Source organism: Pseudophryne corroboree, chromosome 1 (assembly GCF_028390025.1).
Source record: "Pseudophryne corroboree isolate aPseCor3 chromosome 1, aPseCor3.hap2, whole genome shotgun sequence".
Taxonomy (NCBI): domain Eukaryota; kingdom Metazoa; phylum Chordata; class Amphibia; order Anura; family Myobatrachidae; genus Pseudophryne; species Pseudophryne corroboree.
Window position 1 is genome coordinate 254,222,990 of NC_086444.1, and position 24,729 is coordinate 254,247,718.

The 24,729-nt window shown below is 44.9% G+C and overlaps 1 protein-coding gene across 3 annotated transcripts in view; it reads left to right on the plus strand.

The window, feature by feature from the left end:
• SNCAIP (synuclein alpha interacting protein) overlaps positions 1-7,987 on the plus strand; it is a 449,424-nt gene extending 441,437 nt beyond the window's left edge. For 2 of the 3 annotated variants that reach the window (XM_063964210.1, XM_063964211.1), the window contains exon 13: positions 4,456-7,987. In XM_063964210.1, the coding sequence (XP_063820280.1) occupies positions 4,456-4,540 (85 nt within the window). In that variant the 3' untranslated portion in view covers positions 4,541-7,987. The remainder of the gene's footprint in view (positions 1-4,455) is intronic. The other variant, XM_063964212.1, reaches the window with a different exon arrangement.
• The last annotated feature ends 16,742 nt before the right edge of the window (positions 7,988-24,729 follow it).

Consider the following 24,729-nt stretch of genomic DNA (forward strand, 5'->3'; position numbering starts at 1 on the left):
AAAGAAGTTTCAGATGAGCATTAACATTATTACAGTGAAACATTAAGATTCATTTTTCTTCATTGGAAAATAATGATAACCATATTTATATTTTATCTCTTAAATCTCAATCTAAAATTTCATTTTCTTTAAATGCTGACATCAATAACAAAACAGCAGAGGTCATTTCTCCAGTCACTAGTCCAGCACAGAATAGGCCTAAGCCTTGCTACAGATGTTATGTGCAAACTCAACACATTAGCTGCTGGCTCCCACATCTGACAGCTGCAAAAGTTCCTTGGTTCCTCAGTACGACCCCATTATTTCAAAACCAATTTCCACATTGTACATTTTCATTGTCCATAGTCAGGAGTGTTTCAAATAATACACTTCCCCACAGAAAACACACGAGGCCTGATTCAATGGCCGTTTTTTAGCGATTTTGGGGGCGGATTGCAAATCACAGTAAAATCTATTTACAGAAGAAACTGTGATTTTCACAATTCAACTCGCCATCCCAATGTACACTGTGTCCTGAATACACATTCATTGTCAGATGTAATAAGCAGTGGGTTCACAATTCACCGCCAAACATGTCCGAAAAATATATCAGCCAACAGTAGAGGTTAATGTGATAGGCGGGACAGATGCAATCACAGATATCTTCTTGCCTGTTATACTGTACAAAAAAACTAGCTTAAAAATAAAAGACATCAATTCCACGGCCTTTATACTGTATGTCCCCCAATCTTATCTATCTGGATCATAGTCCATAGATATAAGACTTTGGGTGTGTACACACAGTGAAATATTTTCTTTTGATTTTGACTATATAGTCAAAATCGCAAGAAAAGTTAGTGCAGATCGCAAGGTGAAAGTCACCTTGCAATCCCGATTCGATCCCGATGCGCGGTCCCGTCAGGTCGGCATCACAAGAAAAGATAGACTGTGCAGGCAAGTCAATCCTTGCTAGATCGGTGTACTATCTAGTTCATCTCACATGTCAATGACATCTCACATAAGACAAAATCTCACATAATACAAAATCGTAAGCACACACAGTCCATATCTCAAGAAAAGTTAGTCAAAATCTGTGCTATCTGGGATCCAGGGAGTTCAAGGGAAATCGCAAGTGAAAATCGGGCATAGCAAGGATCTCACCGTGTGTACACACCCTTAGACTGAACAGGTGCAGTTTAGCCCTTCACTCATTTGAGCAATTGTTTTGCTACTGCGCAAGCAGCTAAGTCACACTGCGCATGCTTCCAGAGTCCATGCACACAGAGCCGCAGTTGGTAAAGACACACAGTATCAGAACTGTCTTCAAAATGTATTGGGCTTTCCATATAGTGACTGGGAGGTGACAGGGAGGGGGCTAATCTGGCGCACAGAAGTGATTGTTTTATGGGGCGTCACAGGCAGTGAAGTGTTTGTAGCTACAATGGTGCGACGAATGGTTGCATCTAAACATGCACTAAGTGGGGGAGCGTGGCCTAGAGTAGCTGGGGACAGGCAGCATTTTTCTGGCTCTCCCGCTGATATCCTGAAAATATCATGCTAGTGGTTGTTTCTTCCCCCCAAACATCTTGTATATCTGATGAATCCTCTCCTGCTGCTGCTGGGCTTCTTGGAGTGTTGAAAATTCAGGGTCTCCATGTGTGCATCCTAGTGATCAGCTATCCGGGCCAGCCTTTGCACAGAGTCCCGGTGCCTCTGTCTCCGGTTCCAGCGGCTGCAGCACGGTGTGTGGTGCTTACCTGCTGCTGCCTCCCATTCTACAGCTGTGTCTCCGGGGATCCTAAGTCTGGCTCCTGCTGTCTGTCTGTCTCCCAGTGTCCTGGTGCTTGCAAGTGTGTGACGCTGATAGCCGCCATTTTGCTGACTTCTCCTCTGATGGTCCTTCGGATATCACTCCTGCTTGGCGCGATCTGGTATTGAGAGAAACGCCGACTGCCTGTTTTCATTGCTCCCTTTTAGTGAGTCTGCTGCCGTTGGCTGGTTGCTTTGTCTGGGCTCCGTGCTGGATGAGACTTGGTGGTGTGCTAGCCGCCACCATCTTACCTCTGGAGGTTTTTACTACCTGGGGCCTTATGACTGCTGCTGTTCTGTAACGTGTGTGGCCATCCCAGTTGGTGCTCAGATTTGTCTACTGTGCTCAATCTCCTGTCTTTGTGTCTGTGTGCCTTCAAAATGGTCGGCTCTCTGCAGCACATACTTCAGGCCATTCCTGCTTCCACTGAGAGACTTGTTACTCCACAAGCTCCATAGTTGCCTTTAATGTGCTTCCTGCGGTTGAGCCTTTTCCAGCTACATTCTGTTCAGACGTTGTGGATTCTTTTGTCCTGGTTGCCGATCCAATCCCAGTGTGCCTCGATTCTCTTGGAGTCAATCCAAAGACCCGTTTTGTTGTATCTTCTATTTCAGAGAGTGCTTTGGATTTTTTTTCATCATTCATTGGAATTGCTCCTAATATCCTCTGTCGTCTTACTTCTGACTGCTCCGAACCTGCTGTGTCCTTTACAAATATTAGTTCTATTTCTCCTGCCGCTAAGCTGGCACTGTGGAACTTGGCATACTGTGGATGGATGGAGCTAACTTCGTCCTCTCCGAATATCCGGCCTCTATCTCCAAGAAGCCAGTGCTGTGGGACTTGGCACTTGCACTCTCTGGGTATTCCCCTATTGCTCGTTGTATGTGCAGGACCAGGTTTATCCCTTTCGGCCTATCCTATCAAGGTGCTGAGCCTTGGCCGGACTAACGTAACACTGTGTCGTCAGTCATTGCTAAGCTTTGATGCTGGAGATGTTTTCCATCTCCTTATATTTTTCTTATTTTTCATACAGTTGTGATTTAGTGTGTTTTGGCATTATCTTGTTACTTTTGCACTCCTTTTTCTTATATGACTGATGTTTTCTGTGTGGCAGGAGGGTCGGGACTAGTTTAATATTGTTTTAAGGTCTTACGAGTCTTTGCTGTCCTTTTTATAGGTGAGGAGGACGTTAGCTAGTCAAGTTAGGGTTAATTGGATGGAAAGGAAATTTTCGAATATGACTGATTTTGGATGGTGGTACATTTTTTGTATATAGCGGGAAGGCCGGAGCTGGCTAGACCCAGATTAAGGTCATTTGTTTTGTTGCCCTCGTCAGGCATGTGTCTTTAATATCCTTATTCCGGTAAGGGAAGGGGGTGTAGTTGGATACTGATAGATTGGTTTAGGGGGAACTGGGATCCGAGTATGCCTGGGTTGGGTTAGGTCATACAGGGTGGGGGGTTCTGGGTTGGTTTGTTTCGGAGGGTATTTGTTTGGTTTTTGATATCTGTCAGATAATTTGGGATTGTTGATTTTATCCTGTACTGCAGTTTGAATACTTTACTTAGGTCTTTTATGCGGGATATGTCTATACGTAAATATGCCCCATGTATTAGTCACCTGACCTTAAGGCGATCCCATAAGGTGTCTGTGGGCTCTTATTACTTGATTTTATGTTTTGTGGTGATATGTATATCCTGATGCATCTTTCATATGTCTCCTATTTGTATACATTCCTTGATTGTACCTTTCTTTTTTTGTAACTTGCATGCTTTAATAAGTCTGCCGTTATCTTTTGTATTCTGTTTTTGGGTTTGTATAATCTTATAAAACCTTAATAAAATATACTTGATTAAAAATAAATCATGCACAAAGTATTACAGTATTACAGTATCTAAAAACGCTGAAAGTACACATCTCAGTCCTAGCATATTCAGACGCATGCTTGTATACCATGGGAAGGGCTGCTAGTAGCATTAGAATATATGGGGTCATTCCTACCCGATCGCTCGCTGCAGTTGTTCACAGCGCAGCGATCGGGTCGGAAACGGCGCATGCTGGACGGCCGAAGGGCGTCGTTCCCGAACGATCTCCTCTGCCTGATTAACAGGCAGAGGAGGTCACTGAGCGGGAGGTGGCGGCACGGCGGCGTTTGGCCGCTGTTTTGGGGGCACGGTCCGGCCAATGCAGGAGTGGCCGGACCGTGCGGGGGGCGGGCTGCAGCGGCTGCGTGACGTCACACGCAGCCGCTGCGACCAAGGACAAGCAACTCTTGGTCAGCAGATACGACTATGGCAAAAGATGCTAAAATCAGTCCATGGTGTTAATTAAGAAGTGCTTTTCCACCTACACACTTCTAGAAATTAAAGAAGACTCCTTATACAGGAAATCCAAAGTCCCCAACGTTCCAGTAAATAGACAATATATGTACTATTTATGCTCCTTTCTTTGCTAAGGGCCTGGTTCAGAAATGTGTAAAACTGTCCATCACTGAGTCAGACCCTAAACTGTTTAGCAGAGCTCCTCATAGTAACTGTAACACTGAAGCTTGCTGGGTTTGGTTTGATGCATGTTCCCCTCTTTCTAAATATATTTCCTTAAGAAAATTGTTTATATCTTAATATGACAGTTTATGTATAGTGACGTATTTTGCTTGTTTTACTTAGGCGTAACACAGTTGGTGGAACAATGAAGATTTTGTTCAGCGATATACATATCGAAGAACAGGAGATGCAAGAGTTTTTCCTGTGACCCTGCCTATTCACTACAGATGTCCACATTTTCTGAGCCCTCACCAGCGGTCCATGGTTCTCATGAGGCCTTACAGCTACAGTGTCCTCCATTTTGTTGAGTAGCTTTTTGGCTTGAGTACTTTTTTTCCATAACTGTTGACAGTTTTATATGGCCAGAAAAACTGTTCATACTGTATTGCATGGACATTGATCTATTATATGTCTCACGTTGTGGCTGAAAAAATGGTTTATTTTTGTGTCTTATCAGTTTTCTCTTTAATTACTGTTTATGATATTTATTATTGACAACTGGTTCATCCCGTACTGTATGGTTTCACCCAAACTTGTCTCCGCTATAAAACCCATCCATTTTAGGTGTGTTTTGCCAAACAGTTCTACCCCTTTGTACTTACGAAACAGGTCCCACTGACTTGTGTTCCATTACTCCCAGATTGGATGTACATGTCACTGAAGTCTGTGAACATTTAGAGCAGTGGTTCTCAAACTCGGTCCTCAGGACCCCACACAGTGCATGTTTTGCAGGTAACCCAGCAAGTGCACAGGTGTATTAATTACTCACTGACACATTTTAAAAGGTCCACAGGTGGAGCTAATTATTTCACCTGTGATTCTGTGAGGAGACCTGCAAAACATGCACTGTGTGGGGTCCTGAGGACCGAGTTTGAGAACCTGTGATTTAGAGCCTAGAGGGAGATGTAATAAGCAGTGAATAGAGATGGGAAGTGAGCCAGTGGAGAAGTTGCCCATAGCAACCAATCAGCTGCTCTCTATAATTATATGGTGTGCAAATTATAAATGTTACTTCAATGCTGATTGGTTGCCTTGGGCAACTTCTCCACTGGTTCACTTCTCCACTCTGTTCACTGCTTAGTACATCTCCCCCATTAAGAGTCTACCATATATTGAATGCACTCCCATGAGACCTGTATACCCACATACTGTATGCCTCTGCTACCAAAGAGAAATCATTTGGAACATGACTATTACATACTGGCAAGACTGGTGGTGGTAATTTTTTTTAATAATATTCAGGTCCAGATTAACAATGGCACGAATGGGACTACAACTCCAGGCCTTCACATAAAATAGGCCCATCATCATGAGAGACATTAGGGCTGATAGTGTATGGGGTGTACATGCAATATAGGACGCACGTCTGAAAAAGCCTATGGTTATGTAGTCACAAGCTGTGACACGCCCCCAAATGGCCACAACTTGCCAGCATTTGAGTCACCTTCCACAAACACTTCCGCCCTGTCACTCGTTGCCGAAAAATCCTCACTACGACCGTTGCTGCAAGACCATGGTGGGACTTGCACAGTGGGACTTGCATGCATGTGCAGTGGCAATTGCTCCATGGTAACATTGCTTCCATCTACGTATAGAGGCCCAGAGGGAAGTAAGGGAAGTTCAGCCTGTGTGCAGGTGCCCACACGCAGACAATGTGCTAGGGGGTGATTCAGACCTGATCGCTGAGCTGCTAATTTTGCTGTCCTGCGTTCAGATAGTCGCCTCCAGGCGGAGTGTATATTTGCCGTGCAAGTGTGTGATCCCATGTGTACGCCGAGCTGCTAAATTCCACTGTGTGCAGTCTCTGCGCAGCCCAGGACTTACTCCTACAGTGCGATCACAACAGGCTGATCAGGGCTGGAGCTGACGTCAGACACCCTCCCTGAAAACGCTTGGACATGCCTGTGTTTTTCCAAACACTCCCAGTCAACGGTCAGTTGCCACCCACAAACGGCCTCTTCCTGTCAATCACCTTGTGAATGCCTGTGCGAATAGAATTTTCGCACCATCCTGTCGCTGACCGGCAATGCCAGTTGTTGTCCGACGCGAGTGCGCATTGCGGTGCATGTACAGTTGTGACCTGATCGCCCCCTGCACGAAAACGCACAGCAGCGATCAAGTGTGAATCACCCCCTTAGTGCAGAGATGAGCGGAAATGGGGTATGTGTGATCCTGCATTGTATGTTCAGAGAGTGCAGAAATATACGCATCTTGCTGTGTGCCTGCCACCGTTTGCATCAGTGTGTCACTTGCACCAGTCCTACTCTAGGTGCAAAATATACTTCTAATACCAGGCATAGTTACACTTACATAGCCCGCAGATGTGCCGGAACACCCTCACTGTCCTGTGCGCCAGATTGATGAGTGCTGCCCGCAGATGTGCCGGAACACCCTCACTGACCTGTGCGCCAGATTGATGAGTGCTGCCCGCAGATGTGCCGGAACACCCTCACTGACCTGTTCGCCAGATTGATGAGTGCTGCCTGCAGATATGCCAGTACACCCTCACTGACCTGTGCCCTAGATTAATGAAGGCTGCCTGACCTATGCGCCAGATTGATGAGTGCTGCCTGCAGATGTGCTGGCACACCCTCACTGACCTGTGCACCAGATTGATGAGTGCTGCCTGACCTATGCGCCAGATTGAGTGCTGCCCGCAGATGTGCCGGCACACCCTCACTGACCTGTTTGCCAGATTGATAAATGCTGCCCACAGATGTGCCGGCACATCCTCACTGACCTGTGTGCCAGATTGATGAGTGCTGCCTGACCTGGGTGCCAGATTGATGAGTGCTGCCTGACCTGTGCGCCAGATTGATGAGTGCTGCCCGCAGATGTGCCGGCACACCCTTACTGACCTGTGTGCCAGATTTATTAGTGCTGCTCGTAGATGTGCCGGCACACCCTCACTGACCTGTGCACCAGATTGATTAGTGCTGCTTGCAGATGTGCCGGCACACCTTCACTGACCTGTGCACCAGATTGATGAGTGCTGCCTCACCTATGCGCCAGATTGATGAATGCTGCCCACAGATGTGCCGGCACATCCTCACTGACCTGTGTGCCAGATTGATTAGTGCTGCTTGCAGATGTGCCGGCACACCTTCACTGACCTGTGCACCAGATTGATGAGTGCTGCCTCACCTATGCGCCAGATTGATGAATGCTGCCCACAGATGTGCCGGCACATCTTCACTGACCTATGTGCCAGATTGATTAGTGCTGCTCGCAGATGTGCCAGCACACCCTCACTGACCTGTGCACCAGATTGATTAGTGCTGCTCGCAGATGTGCCGTTACACCCTCACTGACCTGTGCACCAGATTGATGAGTGCTGGCCACAGATGTGCCGTCACACCCTCACTGACCTGTGCACCAGATTGATTAGTGCTGCCCACAGATGTGCCGTCACAGCCTCACTGACCTGTGCACCAGATTGATTAGTGCTGCCCACAGATGTGCTGTCACAGCCTCACTGACCTGTGCGCCAGATTGATTAGTACTGCTCACAGATGTGCCGTCACACCCTCACTGACCTGTGCGCCAGATTGATGAGTGCTGCCCGCAGATGTGCCGTCACACCCTCACTGACCTGTGCACCAGATTGATTAGTGCTGCTCGCATGTAATGTATTGTGGGAAGAAAAACCAGACAGTGGGGCAGTATTCATGCAAAGTACAGCACATTGGGGCAGATGTATTAAGCCTGGAGAAGTGATAAAGCAGTGATAAGTGGAAGGTGATAAACGCACCAGCCAATCAGCTCCTAACTGTCAATTTACATATTGGAGCTGATTGGCTGGTGCGTTATCACCTTGCACTTATCACTGCTTTATCACTTCTCCAGGCTTAATACATCTGCCCCACTGTGCTGTACTTTGCATGAATACTGCCCCACTGTCTGGTTTTTCTTCCCACAATACATTACATGTGATATTTAATGGTACATTTTTCAAGTAAATTTGACAGCCGTATCATTGGAACAACATGGAGATTTTGTATTTTCTTGGATTATGTCCTAAATGCTAACAACAGTACGTCTTATCTGAGAATACCATGTACTAAATAATAATTTATGACTTTGATCTTATTTTTTAAGGTTACAAGAATTTACCGTGACAAAACAATAAAAATTGGAATTAAAAAAACACCCAAAAACCTTAATCTATGTCATTTTACAGAATATTAATCACAATTGAAAAGTATGCTTTAGTAATATAGCTTTTTTGGTCATTACAGTTGGAGACTTGGCTGTTGTTCTAACCAAACTAATAGAAGAATAAATGCAGTTGTGCAATAATCATGCATATAACTAATTCCCCATACTTACCCTGAGGACGCAAATGCCAAAATAAATAACTCCAGGCCTTGGTCTATTTTTCAGCATTCGAAGTTATTTGCACAAGCGACATAGATGTTGTCAGACATTTCCTAAAACAATTAGGGGCACACTGATCCATGGTTCTATAGCCTTGCCAAAATGTTCTAATTAAACTGAGTTTTTGCAGCAGCAATAGTGATGTAAGAATGTACTTCCCTCTGGTGATATAAGGGTATCGCTGTATGTTGCTCATCTTATTGCTATGCTGTTTTCAGTTTAGTTCTGTTCCCCTGGTCTAGAAGCCATTTTTCTAACTATGGTGACATTTTAGTGATGTCATGATTCAGAGCCAATCCCAGTATTTTGTTGTACAGTAATATTGTTACTGTGGGGATAATGAACTAAACCCATCTCTAAATTACTAATCAGTAAAAGCATTGATAAAATAACTACTCTTTTTGATCTCTTCACTAACTTATATCTTACTATAAAGTATGCTCTAAACTGTTTCAAAGTGTATCTCGAACTGGTTCGTTAAACCAGTTCTGAAGCTAGAAAATTCACAAAAATGCTCATACTTTTGAGCAAGGCAAACAGGTTTGACCATGATCGAGCAAGTTTGAATATATTTGAGATTACAGTATATAGGGCTGCATGCATCAAGCATTGCATTTTGGATGAGATGCATCCCACCATTCAGGGTACTGTGAGGGAAATTATATAGTACTCTGACCAGTCATCCACCACGATGCGGAGTAAACTACAGTATGAACATATGATCTTGGTTGATGTAATCACTCAGGTGCAAGCTCTATGTTACATATGACCATTCCTCTCATTAGTAAGTATTCATGACTACTTGTTTTCTGTCCCGATGCCTCCTCTCACTACACTCTTATGTTGGCAGGCCCAAACACTTCTGTCACATGACACACAGCCATGGAATACAGAGTGCTGAAGGCAAAACACACCTAGATATGAGAGATAAGAAACCCGTAGGGCCGGATGTAATGATTTGCGAGACAGGCGGAGCTCCGAGACTCTGGCCGAACTCGTACTTTTTTTAAAGCAGCAAACGTTTACAAAGCAAAACCTGGTTGGTTTTGCCTTGTAAACGTTTCCTGCTTTAAAAAAACATACGAGTTCGGACGGAGTTTCGGCATTCCGGCGGTCTCACAACATCCGGCCCGTAGTTTTGTTTTTAGCAATCATAATGTGCATAAGTGGTTTTAATATTGGTTATGTTTTCTATCATTATAAATCCACTTTCCATGTAAGACTATAGCAATGATATAACTATGGGGATAGTTTGTGAGATGTTAGTGTGTATTGTCTGTGTGAGAATAACAGATATTTATACAGCTCTATGGGATGAGCGCGGCAGAGATTTTCTACTGTAAATGTAACTTTTGGATTACGTTTTGTTTTTCACATAAAATGTTTATACACAAGAACAGAGAGTGTTGTCTTTTTTTCTGAGCCTTTAATACTTTATGAACTAATAATAGAAATCTTGAAATTAAGGTATGAAATAGATTATGAAAATGTTTCTATATTACAATGACTGTTTGATAAATATTAGGTAAACACTCAATCTTGCTGTAAGAAATATTTTATCAGAACAAGCACTTTTTCTATTCAAGGCTATGTTGTTTTTTGACCTTGTGGATTTAACTGTTTTAAGGACTGCATTTTGGATGCAATTAATAAAAATTAACCTGTAAAACCTGTCTTTTTGTTACATCATTGCCACAGTTTTATTCAAAATAATTTATACATAATGTATGTAGCCCCTGTTTGCATGCAGTGTGGGAGCGTATACAGGTTGAGTATCCCATATCCAAATATTCCGAAATACGGACTTTTTTGAGTGAGAGTGAGATAGTGAAACCTTTGTTTTTTGATGGCTCAATGTACACAAACTGTGTTTAATACACAAAGTTATTAAAAATATTGTATTAAATGACCTTTAGGCTGTGTGTATAAGGTGTATATGAAACATAAATGAATTGTGTGAATGTACACACACTTTGTTTAATGCACAAAGTTATAAAAAATATTGTCTAAAATTACCTTCAGGCTGTGTGTATAAGATATATGAAACATAAATGCGTTCTGTGCTTAGACTTGGGTCCTATCATCATGATATCTCATTATGGTATGCAATTATTCCAAAATACGGAAAAATCCCATATCCAAAATACCTCTGGTCCCAAGCATTTTGGATAAGGGATACTCAACCAGTATCACCGCACATACCTCTGTGACACTGCATTTTTGTAACGCTCAATCCTTTTCATCTCAGGATACAGTGGGTGGAACACTTCTATGCCCTGCAGTAGCACACCCAAGTACCCATGGAAGTTCCACTACTGTGCTGATCCAAAGAAGTGATAAACAGGACTTTAAAGTCATATTTCTCTGACGTCCTAAGTGGATGCTGGGGACTCCGTCAGGACCATGGGGGGGTAGCGGCTCCGCAGGAGACAGGGCACAAAATGAAAAGTTTGACCACTAGGTGGTGTGTACTGGCTCCTCCCCCTATGACCCTCCTCCAAGCCTCAGTTAGGTTTTTGTGCCCGTCCGAGCAGGGTGCAATCTAGGTGGCTCTCCTAAAGAGCTGCTTAGAAAAAGTTTGTTAGGTTTTTTATTTTCAGTGAGTCCTGCTGGCAACAGGCTCACTGCAACGAGGGACTTAGGGGAGAAGAAGTGAACTCACCTGCGTGCAGGATGGATTGGCTTCTTAGGCTACTGGACACTAGCTCCAGAGGGACGATCACAGGTACAGCCTGGATGGGTCACCGGAGCCGCGCCGCCGACCCCCTTGCAGATGCCGAAGAGAGAAGAGGTCCAGAAACCGGCGGCTGAAGACTTCTCAGTCTTCATGAGGTAGCGCACAGCACTGCAGCTGTGCGCCATTGCTCTCGGCACACTTCACACCAACGGTCACTGAGGGTGCAGGGCGCTGGGGGGGGCGTCCTGGGCAGCAATGAAAGTACCTATTCTGGCTAAAAATACATCACATATAGCATCTGGGGCTATATGGATGTATTTAACCCCTGCCAGGTTGTCAGAAAAACGGGAGAAAAAGCCAGCCGAAAAGGGGGCGGGGCCTATTCTCCTCAGCACACAGCGCCATTTTCCTACACAGCTCCGCTGCTAGGAAGGCTCCCAGGCTCTCCCCTGCACTGCACTACAGAAACAGGGTAAAAACAGAGAGGGGGGGCACTTATTTGGCGATATTAATAATATTTAAGCTGCTATAAGGGGAACACACTTATTTAAGGTTGTCCCTATATATTTATAGCGCTTGGGTGTGTGCTGGCAAACTCTCCCTCTGTCTCCCCAAAGGGCTAGTGGGGTCCTGTCTTCTATCAGAGCATTCCCTGTGTGTCTGCTGTGTGTCGGTACGTGTGTGTCGACATGTATGAGGACGATGTTGGCGTGGAGGCGGAGCAATTGCCTGTAATGGTGATGTCACCCCCTAGGGAGTCGACACCGGAATGGATGGCTTTGTTTATGGAATTACGTGATAGTGTCAGCACGCTGCAAAAGTCGGTTGACGACATGAGACGGCCGGCAAACCAGTTAGTACCTGTCCAGGCGTCTCAAACACCGTCAGGGGCTGTAAAACGCCCTTTACCTCAGTCGGTCGACACAGACACCGACACGGACACCGAATCTAGTGTCGACGGTGAAGAAACAAACGTATTTTCCAGTAGGGCCACACGTTATATGATCACGGCAAAAAAGGAGGCTTTGCATATCTCTGATACTGCAAGTACCACAAAAAGGGGTATTATGTGGGGTGTGAAAAAACTACCTGTAGTTTTTCCTGAATCAGAGGAATTGAATGAAGTGTGTGATGAAGCGTGGGTTACCCCCGATAGAAAACTGCTAATTTCAAAGAAGTTATTGGCGTTATACCCTTTCCCGCCAGAGGTTAGGGCGCGCTGGGAAACACCCCCTAGGGTAGATAAGGCGCTCACACGCTTATCAAAACAAGTGGCGTTACCGTCTCCAGAAACGGCCGCCCTCAAGGACCCAGCTGATAGGAGGCTGGAGAATACACTAAAAAGTATATACACACATACTGGTGTTATACTGCGACCAGCAATCGCCTCAGCCTGGATGTGCAGTGCTGGGGTGGCTTGGTCGGAATCACTGACTGAAAATATTGATACCCTGGATAGGGACAATATTTTATTGACTATAGAGCATTTAAAGGATGCATTTCTTTATATGCGTGATGCACAGAGGGATATTTGCACTCTGGCATCAAGAGTAAGTGCGATGTCCATATCTGCCAGAAGAAGTTTATGGACGCGACAGTGGTCAGGTGATGCGGATTCCAAACGGCATATGGAAGTATTGCCGTATAAAGGGGAGGAATTATTTGGGGTCGGTTTATCGGATTTGGTGGCCACGGCAACAGCCGGGAAATCCACCTTTTTACCTCAGGTCACCTCCCAGCAGAAAAAGACGCAGTCTTTTCAGCCGCAGTCCTTTCGTTCCTATAAGAACAAGCGGGCAAAAGGACATTCATATCTGCCCCGAGGCAAAGGAAAGGGTAAGAGACTGCAGCAAGCAGCTCCCTCCCAGGAGCAGAAGCCCTCCCCGGCTTCTGCAAAGGCCTCAGCATGACGCTGGGACCTTACAAGCGGACTCAGGGGCGGTGGGGGGTCGCCTCAAGAATTTCAGCGCACAGTGGGCTCACTCGCAGGTGGACCCCTGGATCCTGCAGGTAGTATCTCAGGGTTACAGGTTGGAATTCGAGACGTCTCCCCCTCGCCGGTTCCTAAAGTCTGCTTTGCCAACGTCTCCCTCCGACAGGGCGACGGTATTGGAAGCCATTCACAAGCTGTATTCTCAGCAGGTGATAGTCAAGGTACCCCTTTTACAACAGGGAAAGGGGTATTACTCCACGCTATTTGTGGTACCGAAGCCGGACGGCTCGGTAAGACCTATTCTAAATCTGAAATCTCTGAACCTGTACATACAAAAATTCAAGTTCAAGATGGAGTCACTCAGAGCAGTGATAGCGAATCTGGAAGAAGGGGACTTTATGGTGTCCTTGAACATCAAGGATGCTTACCTCCATGTCCCAATTTGCCCTTCACACCAAGGGTACCTCAGGTTCGTGGTACAAAACTGTCATTATCAGTTTCAGACGCTGCCGTTTGGATTGTCCACGGCACCCCGGGTCTTTACCAAGGTAATGGCCGAAATGATGATCCTTCTTCGAAGAAAAGGCGTATTAATTATCCCTTACTTGGACGATCTCCTGATAAGGGCAAGGTCCAGAGAACAGCTGGAGGTCGGAGTAGCACTAACCCAAGTAGTGCTCCAACAGCACGGGTGGATTCTGAATTTTCCAAAATCCCAACTGATCCCGACGACACGTTTGCTGTTCCTAGGGATGATTCTGGACACTGTTCAGAAAAAGGTGTTTCTTCCGGAGGAGAAAGCCAGGGAGTTATCCGAACTCGTCAGGAACCTCCTAAAACCAGGAAAAGTGTCTGTGCATCAATGCACAAGAGTCCTGGGAAAAATGGTGGCTTCTTACGAAGCGATTCCATTCGGCAGATTCCATGCACGAATTTTTCAGTGGGATCTGCTGGACAAGTGGTCCGGATCGCATCTGCAGATGCATCAGCGGATAAACCTGTCGCCAAGGACAAGGGTGTCTCTGCTATGGTGGTTGCAGAGTGCTCATCTGTTAGAGGGCCGCAGATTCGGCATACAGAACTGGGTCCTAGTGACCACGGATGCCAGCCTGAGTGGCTGGGGAGCGGTCACACAGGGAAGAAACTTCCAGGGCGTGTGGTCAAGCCTGGAGACGTCTCTTCACATAAATATACTGGAACTAAGAGCAATCTACAATGCTCTAAGCCTGGCAAAACCTCTGCTTCAGGGTCAGCCGGTGTTGATCCAGTCGGACAACATCACGGCAGTCGCCCACGTAAACAGACAGGGCGGCACAAGAAGCAGGAGAGCAATGGCAGAAGCTGCAAGGATTCTTCGCTGGGCGGAAAATCATGTGATAGCACTGTCAGCAGTGTTCATCCCGGGAGTGGACAACTGGGAAGCAGATTTCCTCAGCAGACACGATCTTCACCCGGGAGAGTGGGGACTTCATCCAGAAGTCTTCCGCATGATTGTGGTCCGTTGGGAAAGACCAATGGTGGACATGATGGCGTCCCGCCTCAACAAAAAACTGGACAGGTATTGCGCCAGGTCAAGAGACCCTCAGGCAATAGCTGTGGACGCTCTGGTAACACCATGGGTGTACCAGTCAGTGTATGTGTTCCCTCCTCTGCCTCTCATACCCAAGGTACTGAGAATTATACGGCAAAGGGGAGTAAGAACGATACTCGTGGCTCCGGATTGGCCAAGAAGGACTTGGTACCCGGAACTTCAGGAGATGCTCACGGAAGAGCCGTGGCCTCTACCTCTAAGAAGGGACCTGCTTCAGCAGGGACCTTGTCTATTCCGAGACTTACCGCGGCTACGTTTGACGGCATGGCGGTTGAACGCCGGATTCTAAAGGAAAAAGGCATTCCAGAGGAAGTCATCCCTACCCTGATTAAAGCCAGGAAGGAAGTGACCGCACAACATTATCACCGCATTTGGAGAAAATATGTTGCGTGGTGTGAGGCCAGGAAGGCCCCCACGGAGGAATTTCAACTGGGTCGATTCCTACATTTCCTGCAAACAGGATTGTCTATGGGCCTCAAATTGGGGTCCATTAAGGTTCAAATTTCGGCCCTGTCGATTTTCTTCCAGAAAGAATTGGCTTCAGTTCCTGAAGTCCAAACTTTTGTCAAAGGAGTACTACATATACAGCCCCCGGTTGTGCCTCCAGTGGCACCGTGGGATCTCAATGTAGTTTTGGATTTTCTCAAATCCCATTGGTTGGACGGCTGGAGTCAGGAAGTCTGACTCGCTGTTTATACTGTATGCACCCAACAAGCTGGGTGCTCCTGCGTCTAAGCAGACGATTGCTCGTTGGATTTGTAGCACAATTCAACTTGCGCATTCTGTGGCAGGCCTGCCACAGCCTAAATCTGTCAATGCCCACTCTACAAGGAAGGTGGGCTCCTCTTGGGCGGCTGCCCGAGGGGTCTCGGCATTACAACTCTGCCGAGCAGCTACGTGGTCAGGGGAGAACACGTTTGTAAAATTCTACAAATTTGATACCCTGGCTAAGGAGGACCTGGAGTTCTCTCATTCGGTGCTGCAGAGTCATCCGCACTCTCCCGCCCGTTTGGGAGCTTTGGTATAATCCCCATGGTCCTGACGGAGTCCCCAGCATCCACTTAGGACGTCAGAGAAAATAAGAATTTACTCACCGGTAATTCTATTTCTCGTAGTCCGTAGTGGATGCTGGGCGCCCATCCCAAGTGCGGATTGTCTGCAATAATTGTACATAGTTATTGTTACAAAAATCGGGTTATTATTGTTGGGAGCCATCGTTTCAGAGGCTCTTTTCGGTTATCATACTGTTAACTGGGTTCAGATCACAAGTTGTACAGTGTGATTGGTGTGGCTGGTATGAGTCTTACCCGGGATTCAAAATCCTTCCTTATTGTGTACGCTCGTCCGGGCACAGTATCCTAACTGAGGCTTGGAGGAGGGTCATAGGGGGAGGAGCCAGTACACACCACCTAGTGGTCAAACTTTTAATTTTGTGCCCTGTCTCCTGCGGAGCCGCTACCCCCCCCCCCCCATGGTCCTGACGGAGTCCCCAGCATCCACTACGGACTACGAGAAATAGAATTACCGGTGAGTAAATTCTTATTTTTTAGTATTAGTATATGGACCTGCGATCCCGCAGTCACACAAAGCATCTGCATGGGGGCACGAGTTCAGAGTGAGCTTCAATAGTACACCATCATCCATACAAGCTACCATTTCTACCAAGCTCCCACCCACATTCTGAAGACGTCTGGAGCCTATGGACCTGATGCCTTGTCACAGCAGGAACACACAAAATTGTGAGCCATACTATTATATATGAAGGCCACAGATAACTGGGTGAGTAATTGGCTGTATAACAGGGAACAGCTAGTGGTAGTTAATAGGATGTTCTCTGAATGGGCCTCAGTGCTCTGTGGAATACCGCAGGGTTCAGTACTCGGGCCACTGCTGTTTAACATATTTATTAATGACAAAGAAGTAGGCCTGCAAAGCACAGTGTCATTTTTTGCAGACGATACTAAACTGTGTACAGTAATTAATTCTGACAAGGTTGTTGAGTCTCTACGGAACGACTTATCAAAAGTGGAGGTTTGGGAAGACAAATAGAGAATGAGGTTCAATATAGAAAAAATTTTAAGTTATGCACTTTGGGACTAAGAACCGTCGGGCAGCCTATAAACTAAATGGGGAAAATATAGGGGTAACGGTATTTGAAAAAGATTTGGGTGTGCTCATCGATAAGAGACTTAGTAGCAGTACACAATGTCAAAATGCAGCAACAAAAGCAAATAAGGTGTTGGCATGTATAAAACATGGAATGGAGACTAGGGATGAGACTGTAATCCTGCCACTGTACAAATCATTGGTACGGCCACACCTGGAATATTGTGTACAGTTCTAGGCACCACAGTATAAAAAAGATATCTTGGAACACAAAAAGGTTCAGAGGCGAGCCACCTAACTGATTAAGGGGTTAGAAGCACTGGATCATGAGGAAATACTTACAAGGTTAGATATGTATACATAAAGGGACAATACAAGGATCTATCAGGCAATTTGTTTATCGAAAAAACGCTACGCAGGACACGTGGACACCCTCTGAGGTTAGAAGAGAAGAAATTTCATACACAATGAAGGAAAGGGTTCTTCACAGTAAGGGCAGTAAGGATTTAGAATTCTCTGCCAGAGAATGTAGTAATGGTGGACTCAGTCAATATGTTTAAAAATGGATTAGATAAATTCCTAGCTGAAAGAAATATCCAAGGATACAGCATTTAAATGAAGTAAATTTTATAATACAGGTTGAACTTGATGGACATTTTGTCTTTTTTCAACCTCATTAACTATGTTACTGTTATTGTCAGCCTTTCTACAAACCCTGGCGTCATTCCTGCTAACAGCAATTAGAATGACAATTATTTACTATAAATTACAACTACTGTACAGAAAGCTTTCCTTATATAAGAATATTTTCTGAGCATTCTCAAAGAAAGGCCTCTCATCCTGTTGTGTACATTATTTTATACGTTTTAGTTTTGTAATTAGTACCCTAACCCTAAGTACACCCCTGAAAGATTTTATTCCCAATCTGAAATTATTATTTTCGGAGAGATTAAACAATCTTGGTAAAAATTCGATTTCAGCGTACAGTACACATTACTGAATTACTATTCCCAAATGAAAGCTTATGGGGATCATTTATTGAATGATAACACTCGTTATGAATGATAAACTCCGTTCCGTATGATAAATGCTGCTCCAGCCAACCAGCTCCCAACTGTCATGTGTACGTGTTTAAAAAATGACAGTAGTTAGTTAATCATTTATCAAACGCAACAAATATTATTCACAATGAGTTTTATCACCCGTTGATAAATGGGCCCCTATATGTGCAAAGGCTCCAACGCTGATATTTTAAATGTACGATCAGGCAGAAATGTCGAACAGATCGTGGAACCACTGCAGAATATACTTGTGGAAGGTGTGGGAGACTCACGAATTTGTGGGCAGTCCAACGGACTCCAGAAGAAAAGGCAGCCCTCCCGCATCCTGTCCTCCGCCTAGCAAAGTGGGCAGTATGTGGAGGATAATGGCGTAAATAATGGGGTCAATATGACATGTTTCTATGAAAATCATGTCATATTGGCCCCACCCTTTCTTGATCGACCCACAATTAGCAGCATTCCCCGCAAGGGTGTGGGGCATAATGATGTATAGTATCAAGGACCACTTCCAGTCAGCTGTATATCTCCTCTGGGCTCCTCCCGGAAGAAATAGTGTAAAGGTAGGTAAGTATGCTACAAAATGCACAATCACAGATCATCATTTTGGATATATTTCAGCAGGCCAGATCTGACTAGCAGATCCGACAGGTTTTTACACGGTAATCGGCCCTGGCTATTGTGTACACACTCTGAGATCATCCAAGTGAGCAGAAAGTCAGCTGGTCAGCCCTATTATTGCGTGTATAGTGTGTATCTGTTTTAACTGAATGTTGCTCTGCTGAAGAAGGAGAATTAAGAAACATATTTTTCAAGCCAACATAAGAAATAAGCTCATGACTTTCCACCTAATAGTGAAATATAGATGATTAAAGTTATATCATTGAAAGTTCAGTTAGGAGCACAGCTTATATTTGCTGAACCTATGTTGCAGTGCCAAGCAGTCACTCAAGCATTTTTTTGCATTGCAAATTTTTATCAAGCATAAGAAACTTCATAATGGAAAAATGTTGAAGCATATTATCCTTGATTTTGTAAACATTTTATTTGATACATTAAAAAAAAAGGTGAAATAATTCCAGCAATTAAAGACATGGCTCTATCTTGCTAAACTATAATGAGACAGGTGGATTGAATGGCTGATGACTTTCAAAACAAAGTGAAGATGGACATGATTAAATGTTATTATCCCATGCAGTTTGACTGATACTAACAAAGGGCAGGCAAATGATAAGATAACCTAACATGCGGTAATCACTCCTGAACCACTAACTGACAGGTACCACGTACAGTGTCTCCACCATTTGTTATCTCTATGCCCCCTACAGCAGAGCCCACTATGCTGATGTGACCTGTACCCTACTGAAAGACGAGATTGCATACGAGTACTAACATTCCACTAAGAGGCATACTCATTAATATTCCCCATCTGCCCCTCCCCCCCCCCCAATTCTTTGGCATCTGACTAGCTGCAAATCTTGGCATCGGATACCACATTAATGGACCAATTGCAGTTTGCACTAGTGCAGGAACGGCTGCTCTGAAAATAAGTTGTCCCCAAAGGCCCTGTTACTGACAGTTACACCGCTACGGTATTAGTGATATAACTTCAAACTGCCGTTTTAGCGCATATGTGTGATCTGAGTGCTGCGCACGAATAGACAGCTGGCAAGGGCAGAGAGATCTGAGCTTTCAGTTTTCAGAGTTTGATGAATGAAGGTTCTGTATGGGGACTGTGGACAGTATTGGGGCTGCAAGATAAGGAGATATCAGTGAAAATTACATTGAGTGATGATGAACTATCAGAACTCATCTATTTGCTTATTTTACTAAAAAGAAAAATGTTTTAGTATCATCTTTATTTTTATTTTTTTTACCTCACTATATTGTATTACAATTGCTAAATATTTGCTTGATTTCCTTAACACATATAATGTATGTTTTGTTTTTTTATTTACTACTTTTTTTGAAAAAACAAGTACCTTTCTTCTACATGGTTTCAATAGTCAGATTTGCCCATAGATAGATCACATACCCCATTACACGTGAGGTCTGGGTCTGGAGAGACACTTGTGTGGGTTGTAGAGACACAGGCTGAGGCTTTGTGGGATGAGGGGCACAACACAATGGGAGAAGGGGAGCACAGAACCATGAGGCCATGCCCTTCCATGAGACCACACCCATTCCACAAGGCCATACACCATGTATAGGTAGACAGTGTCTAGACAGACAATCAATAGGTCAACACCATATGGCTGACATGGTTAAAATGGTGAAAAGGTCGACAGGTAAAAGGTAGAGAGTGCTTAAGGCCAACAGGTACAAAAGAAAGGTCCACAGGTTCAAAGGGTCAATGTGACAATATTTGACACACGTTGTTTTTTTTTGGTGGGGGGTTTACATATTTTTTTCTACTTTTACTCCATTCACAATCCATGTAGACTATGATTGGGAATAGTAACCTTGTCCGAAGCATGCAGGTTATACATTTGCAATAATTGTGGTCACATGTAATGAAACAGAGAAAATTACACCAAAAAATGTAAAAAAATAACTTGTGCCAACCTTTTTTGTGTTGACCATTTCTGTGTTGACCTTTTTTACCCTGTTGACCTTTTGTACCTGTTGACCTTTTATACTGTCGACCTTTTGACCCTGTCGACGTAATGACTATCTTATTACTGTAGATTGTCTATACCACACCCCATGGGGAAGGGTGTTACATGTGCTACCTGCAGCTCTGTTCTGTCTGCATAATTGCTGTAGCGGCTGCATGAGATTAGTGATTTTTGGAGGCTTGGCTGCAGGAGTCTGTTGATTGGCTCTTGTTCCCTTTATCTCCTGAATCTGCCTTGAACTGCTTGCTAGTCATAGAGCCCTTGTCCTCTGTATCAGGTCCTAGTTCTGTTGGAATACTGTCTTCCATTCTCCCACAGCTGCAGCTCTGCAGAATCCCTGTTGTTTGTTCCTGAAACAAGTCCCTAGTTTGTGCCCCTGTTTCATGTGCTGTCTGTAGGGAGTACATTGTATTGTTCATTGGATTATAAACAGCAAACACCACCTGAATTCCTAGCACTCCTGCTATACTGTAATCTTCTCCTAACAGTAGTATTGCTCCTTAGTGTTAGAGATGAGCGGGTTCGGTTTCTCTGAATCCGAACCCGCCCGAACTTCATGTTTTTTTACACGGGTCCGAGCGACTCGGATCTTCCCGCCTTGCTCGGTTAACCCGAGCGCGCCCGAACGTCATCATCACGCTGTCGGATTCTCGCGAGGCTCGGATTCTATCGCGAGACTCGGATTCTATATAAGGAGCCGCGCGTCGCGGCTATTTTCACACGTGCATTGAGATTGATAGGGAGAGGACGTGGCTGGCGTCCTCTCCGTTTAGAAATTAAAATAGATAGGAGAGTGAGAGTGAGACACTTCATTTACTTACTGGAGCTTAGGAGGAGTTATACTAGTGACTGATGACCAGTGACCTGACCACCAGTGCAGTTTTATAATTTATTATTATTTAATAATCCGTTCTGTTCTTGTTCTCTGCCTGAAAAAAACGATACACAGTGACTCAGTCACACTCACATACCATATCTGTGCTCAGCCCAGTGTGCTGCATCATCTATGTATAATATCTGACTGTGCTCACACAGCTCAATTGTGGGGGAGACTGGGGAGCAGTTATAGGTTATAGCAGGAGCCAGGAGTACATATTAAACAGTGCACACTTTTGCTGCCAGAGTGCCACTGCCAGTGTGACTGACCACTGACCACTGTGACCAGTGACCTGACCACACTGACCACCAGTATAGTATATTGTGATTGAATGTCTGCCTGAAAAAGTACACTCGTCGTGTGACTTGTGTGGTGTTTTTTTATTCTATAAAAATTAAAAAACTCATTCTGCTGACAGACAGTGTCCAGCAGGTCCGTCATTATATAATATATACCTGTCCGGCTGCAGTAGTGATATATATATATTTTTTATATCATTATTTATCATCCAGTCTATACTAGCAGCAGACACAGTACGGTAGTTCACGGCTGTAGCTACCTCTGTGTCGGCACTCGGCAGTCCATCCATAATTGTATACCACCTACCCGTGGTTTTTTTTTTTTCTTCTTTATACATACTACATCTCATTATCATCCAGTCTATATTAGCAGCAGACACAGTACAGTACGGTAGTCCACGGCTGTAGCTACCTCTGTGTCGGCACTCGGCAGTCCATCCATAATTGTATACCACCTACCCGTGGTTTTTTTTTTCTTTCTTCTTTATACATACTACATCTCATTATCATCCAGTCTAGATTAGCAGCAGACACAGTACAGTACGGTAGTCCACGGCTGTAGCTACCTCTGTGTCGGCACTCGGCAGTCCATCCATAATTGTATACCACCTACCCGTGGTTTTTTTTCTTTCTTCTTTATACATACTACATCTCATTATCATCCAGTCTATATTAGCAGCAGACACAGTACAGTACGGTAGTCCACGGCTGTAGCTACCTCTGTGTCGGCACTCGGCAGTCCATCCATAATTGTATACCACCTACCCGTGTTTTTTTTTTCTTTCTTCTTTATACATACTACATCTCATTATCAACCAGTCTATATTAGCAGCAGACACAGTACAGTACGGTAGTCCACGGCTGTAGCTACCTCTGTGTCGGCACTCGGCAGTCCATCCATAATTGTATACCACCTACCCGTGGTTTTTTTTTTCTTTCTTCTTTATACATACTACATCTCATTATCATCCAGTCTATATTAGCAGCAGACACAGTACAGTACGGTAGTCCACGGCTGTAGCTACCTCTGTGTCGGCACTCGGCAGTCCATCCATAATTGTATACCACCTACCCGTGGTTTTTTTTTTCTTTCTTCTTTATACATACTACATCTCATTATCATCCAGTCTATATTAGCAGCAGACACAGTACAGTACGGTAGTCCACGGCTGTAGCTACCTCTGTGTCGGCACTCGGCAGTCCATCCATAATTGTATACCACCTACCCGTGGTTTTTTTTTCTTTCTTCTTTATACATACTACATCTCATTATCATCCAGTCTATATTAGCAGCAGACACAGTACAGTACGGTAGTCCACGGCTGTAGCTATCTCTGTGTCGGCACTTGGCAGTCCATCCATAATTGTATACCACCTACCCGTGGTTTTTTTTTTCTTTCTTCTTTATACATACTACATCTCATTATCAACCAGTCTATATTAGCAGCAGACACAGTACAGTACGGTAGTCCACGGCTGTAGCTACCTCTGTGTCGGCACTCGGCAGTCCATCCATAATTGTATACTAGTATCCATCCATCTCCATTGTTTACCTGAGGTGCCTTTTAGTTGTGCCTATTAAAATATGGAGAACAAAAATGTTGAGGTTCCAAAATTAGGGAAAGATCAAGATCCACTTCCACCTCGTGCTGAAGCTGCTACCACTAGTCATGGCCGAGACGATGAAATGCCAGCAACGTCGTCTGCCAAGGCCGATGCCCAATGTCATAGTACAGAGCATGTCAAATCCAAAACACCAAATATCAGTAAAAAAAGGACTCCAAAACCTAAAATAAAATTGTCGGAGGAGAAGCGTAAACTTGCCAATATGCCATTTACCACACGGAGTGGCAAGGAACGGCTGAGGCCCTGGCCTATGTTCATGGCTAGTGGTTGAGCTTCACATGAGGATGGAAGCACTCAGCCTCTCGCTAGAAAACTGAAAAGACTCAAGCTGGCAAAAGCACCGCAAAGAACTGTGCGTTCTTCGAAATCCCAAATCCACAAGGAGAGTCCAATTGTGTCGGTTGCGATGCCTGACCTTCCCAACACTGGACGTGAAGAGCATGCGCCTTCCACCATTTGCACGCCCCCTGCAAGTGCTGGAAGGAGCACCCGCAGTCCAGTTCCTGATAGTCAGATTGAAGATGTCAGTGTTGAAGTACACCAGGATGAGGAGGATATGGGTGTTGCTGGCGCTGGGGAGGAAATTGACAAGGAGGATTCTGATGGTGAGGTGGTTTGCTTAAGTCAGGCACCCGGGGAGACACCTGTTGTCCGTGGGAGGAATATGGCCGTTGACATGCCTGGTGAAAATACCAAAAAAATCAGCTCTTCAGTGTGGAGGTATTTCAACAGAAAAGCGGACAACAGGTGTCAAGCCGTGTGTTGCCTTTGTCAAGCTGTAATAAGTAGGGGTAAGGACGTTAACCACCTCGGAACATCCTCCCTTATACGTCACCTGCAGCGCATTCATAATAAGTCAGTGACAAGTTCAAAAACTTTGGGCGACAGCGGAAGCAGTCCACTGACCAGTAAATCCCTTCCTCTTGTAACCAAGCTCACGCAAACCACCCCACCAACTCCCTCAGTGTCAATTTCCTCCTTCCCCAGGAATGCCAATAGTCCTGCAGGCCATGTCACTGGCAATTCTGACGAGTCCTCTCCTGCCTGGGATTCCTCCGATGCATCCTTGCGTGTAACGCCTACTGCTGCTGGCGCTGCTGTTGTTGCTGCTGGGAGTCGATGGTCATCCCAGAGGGGAAGTCGTAAGCCCACTTGTACTACTTCCAGTAAGCAATTGACTGTTCAACAGTCCTTTGCGAGGAAGATGAAATATCACAGCAGTCATCCTGCTGCAA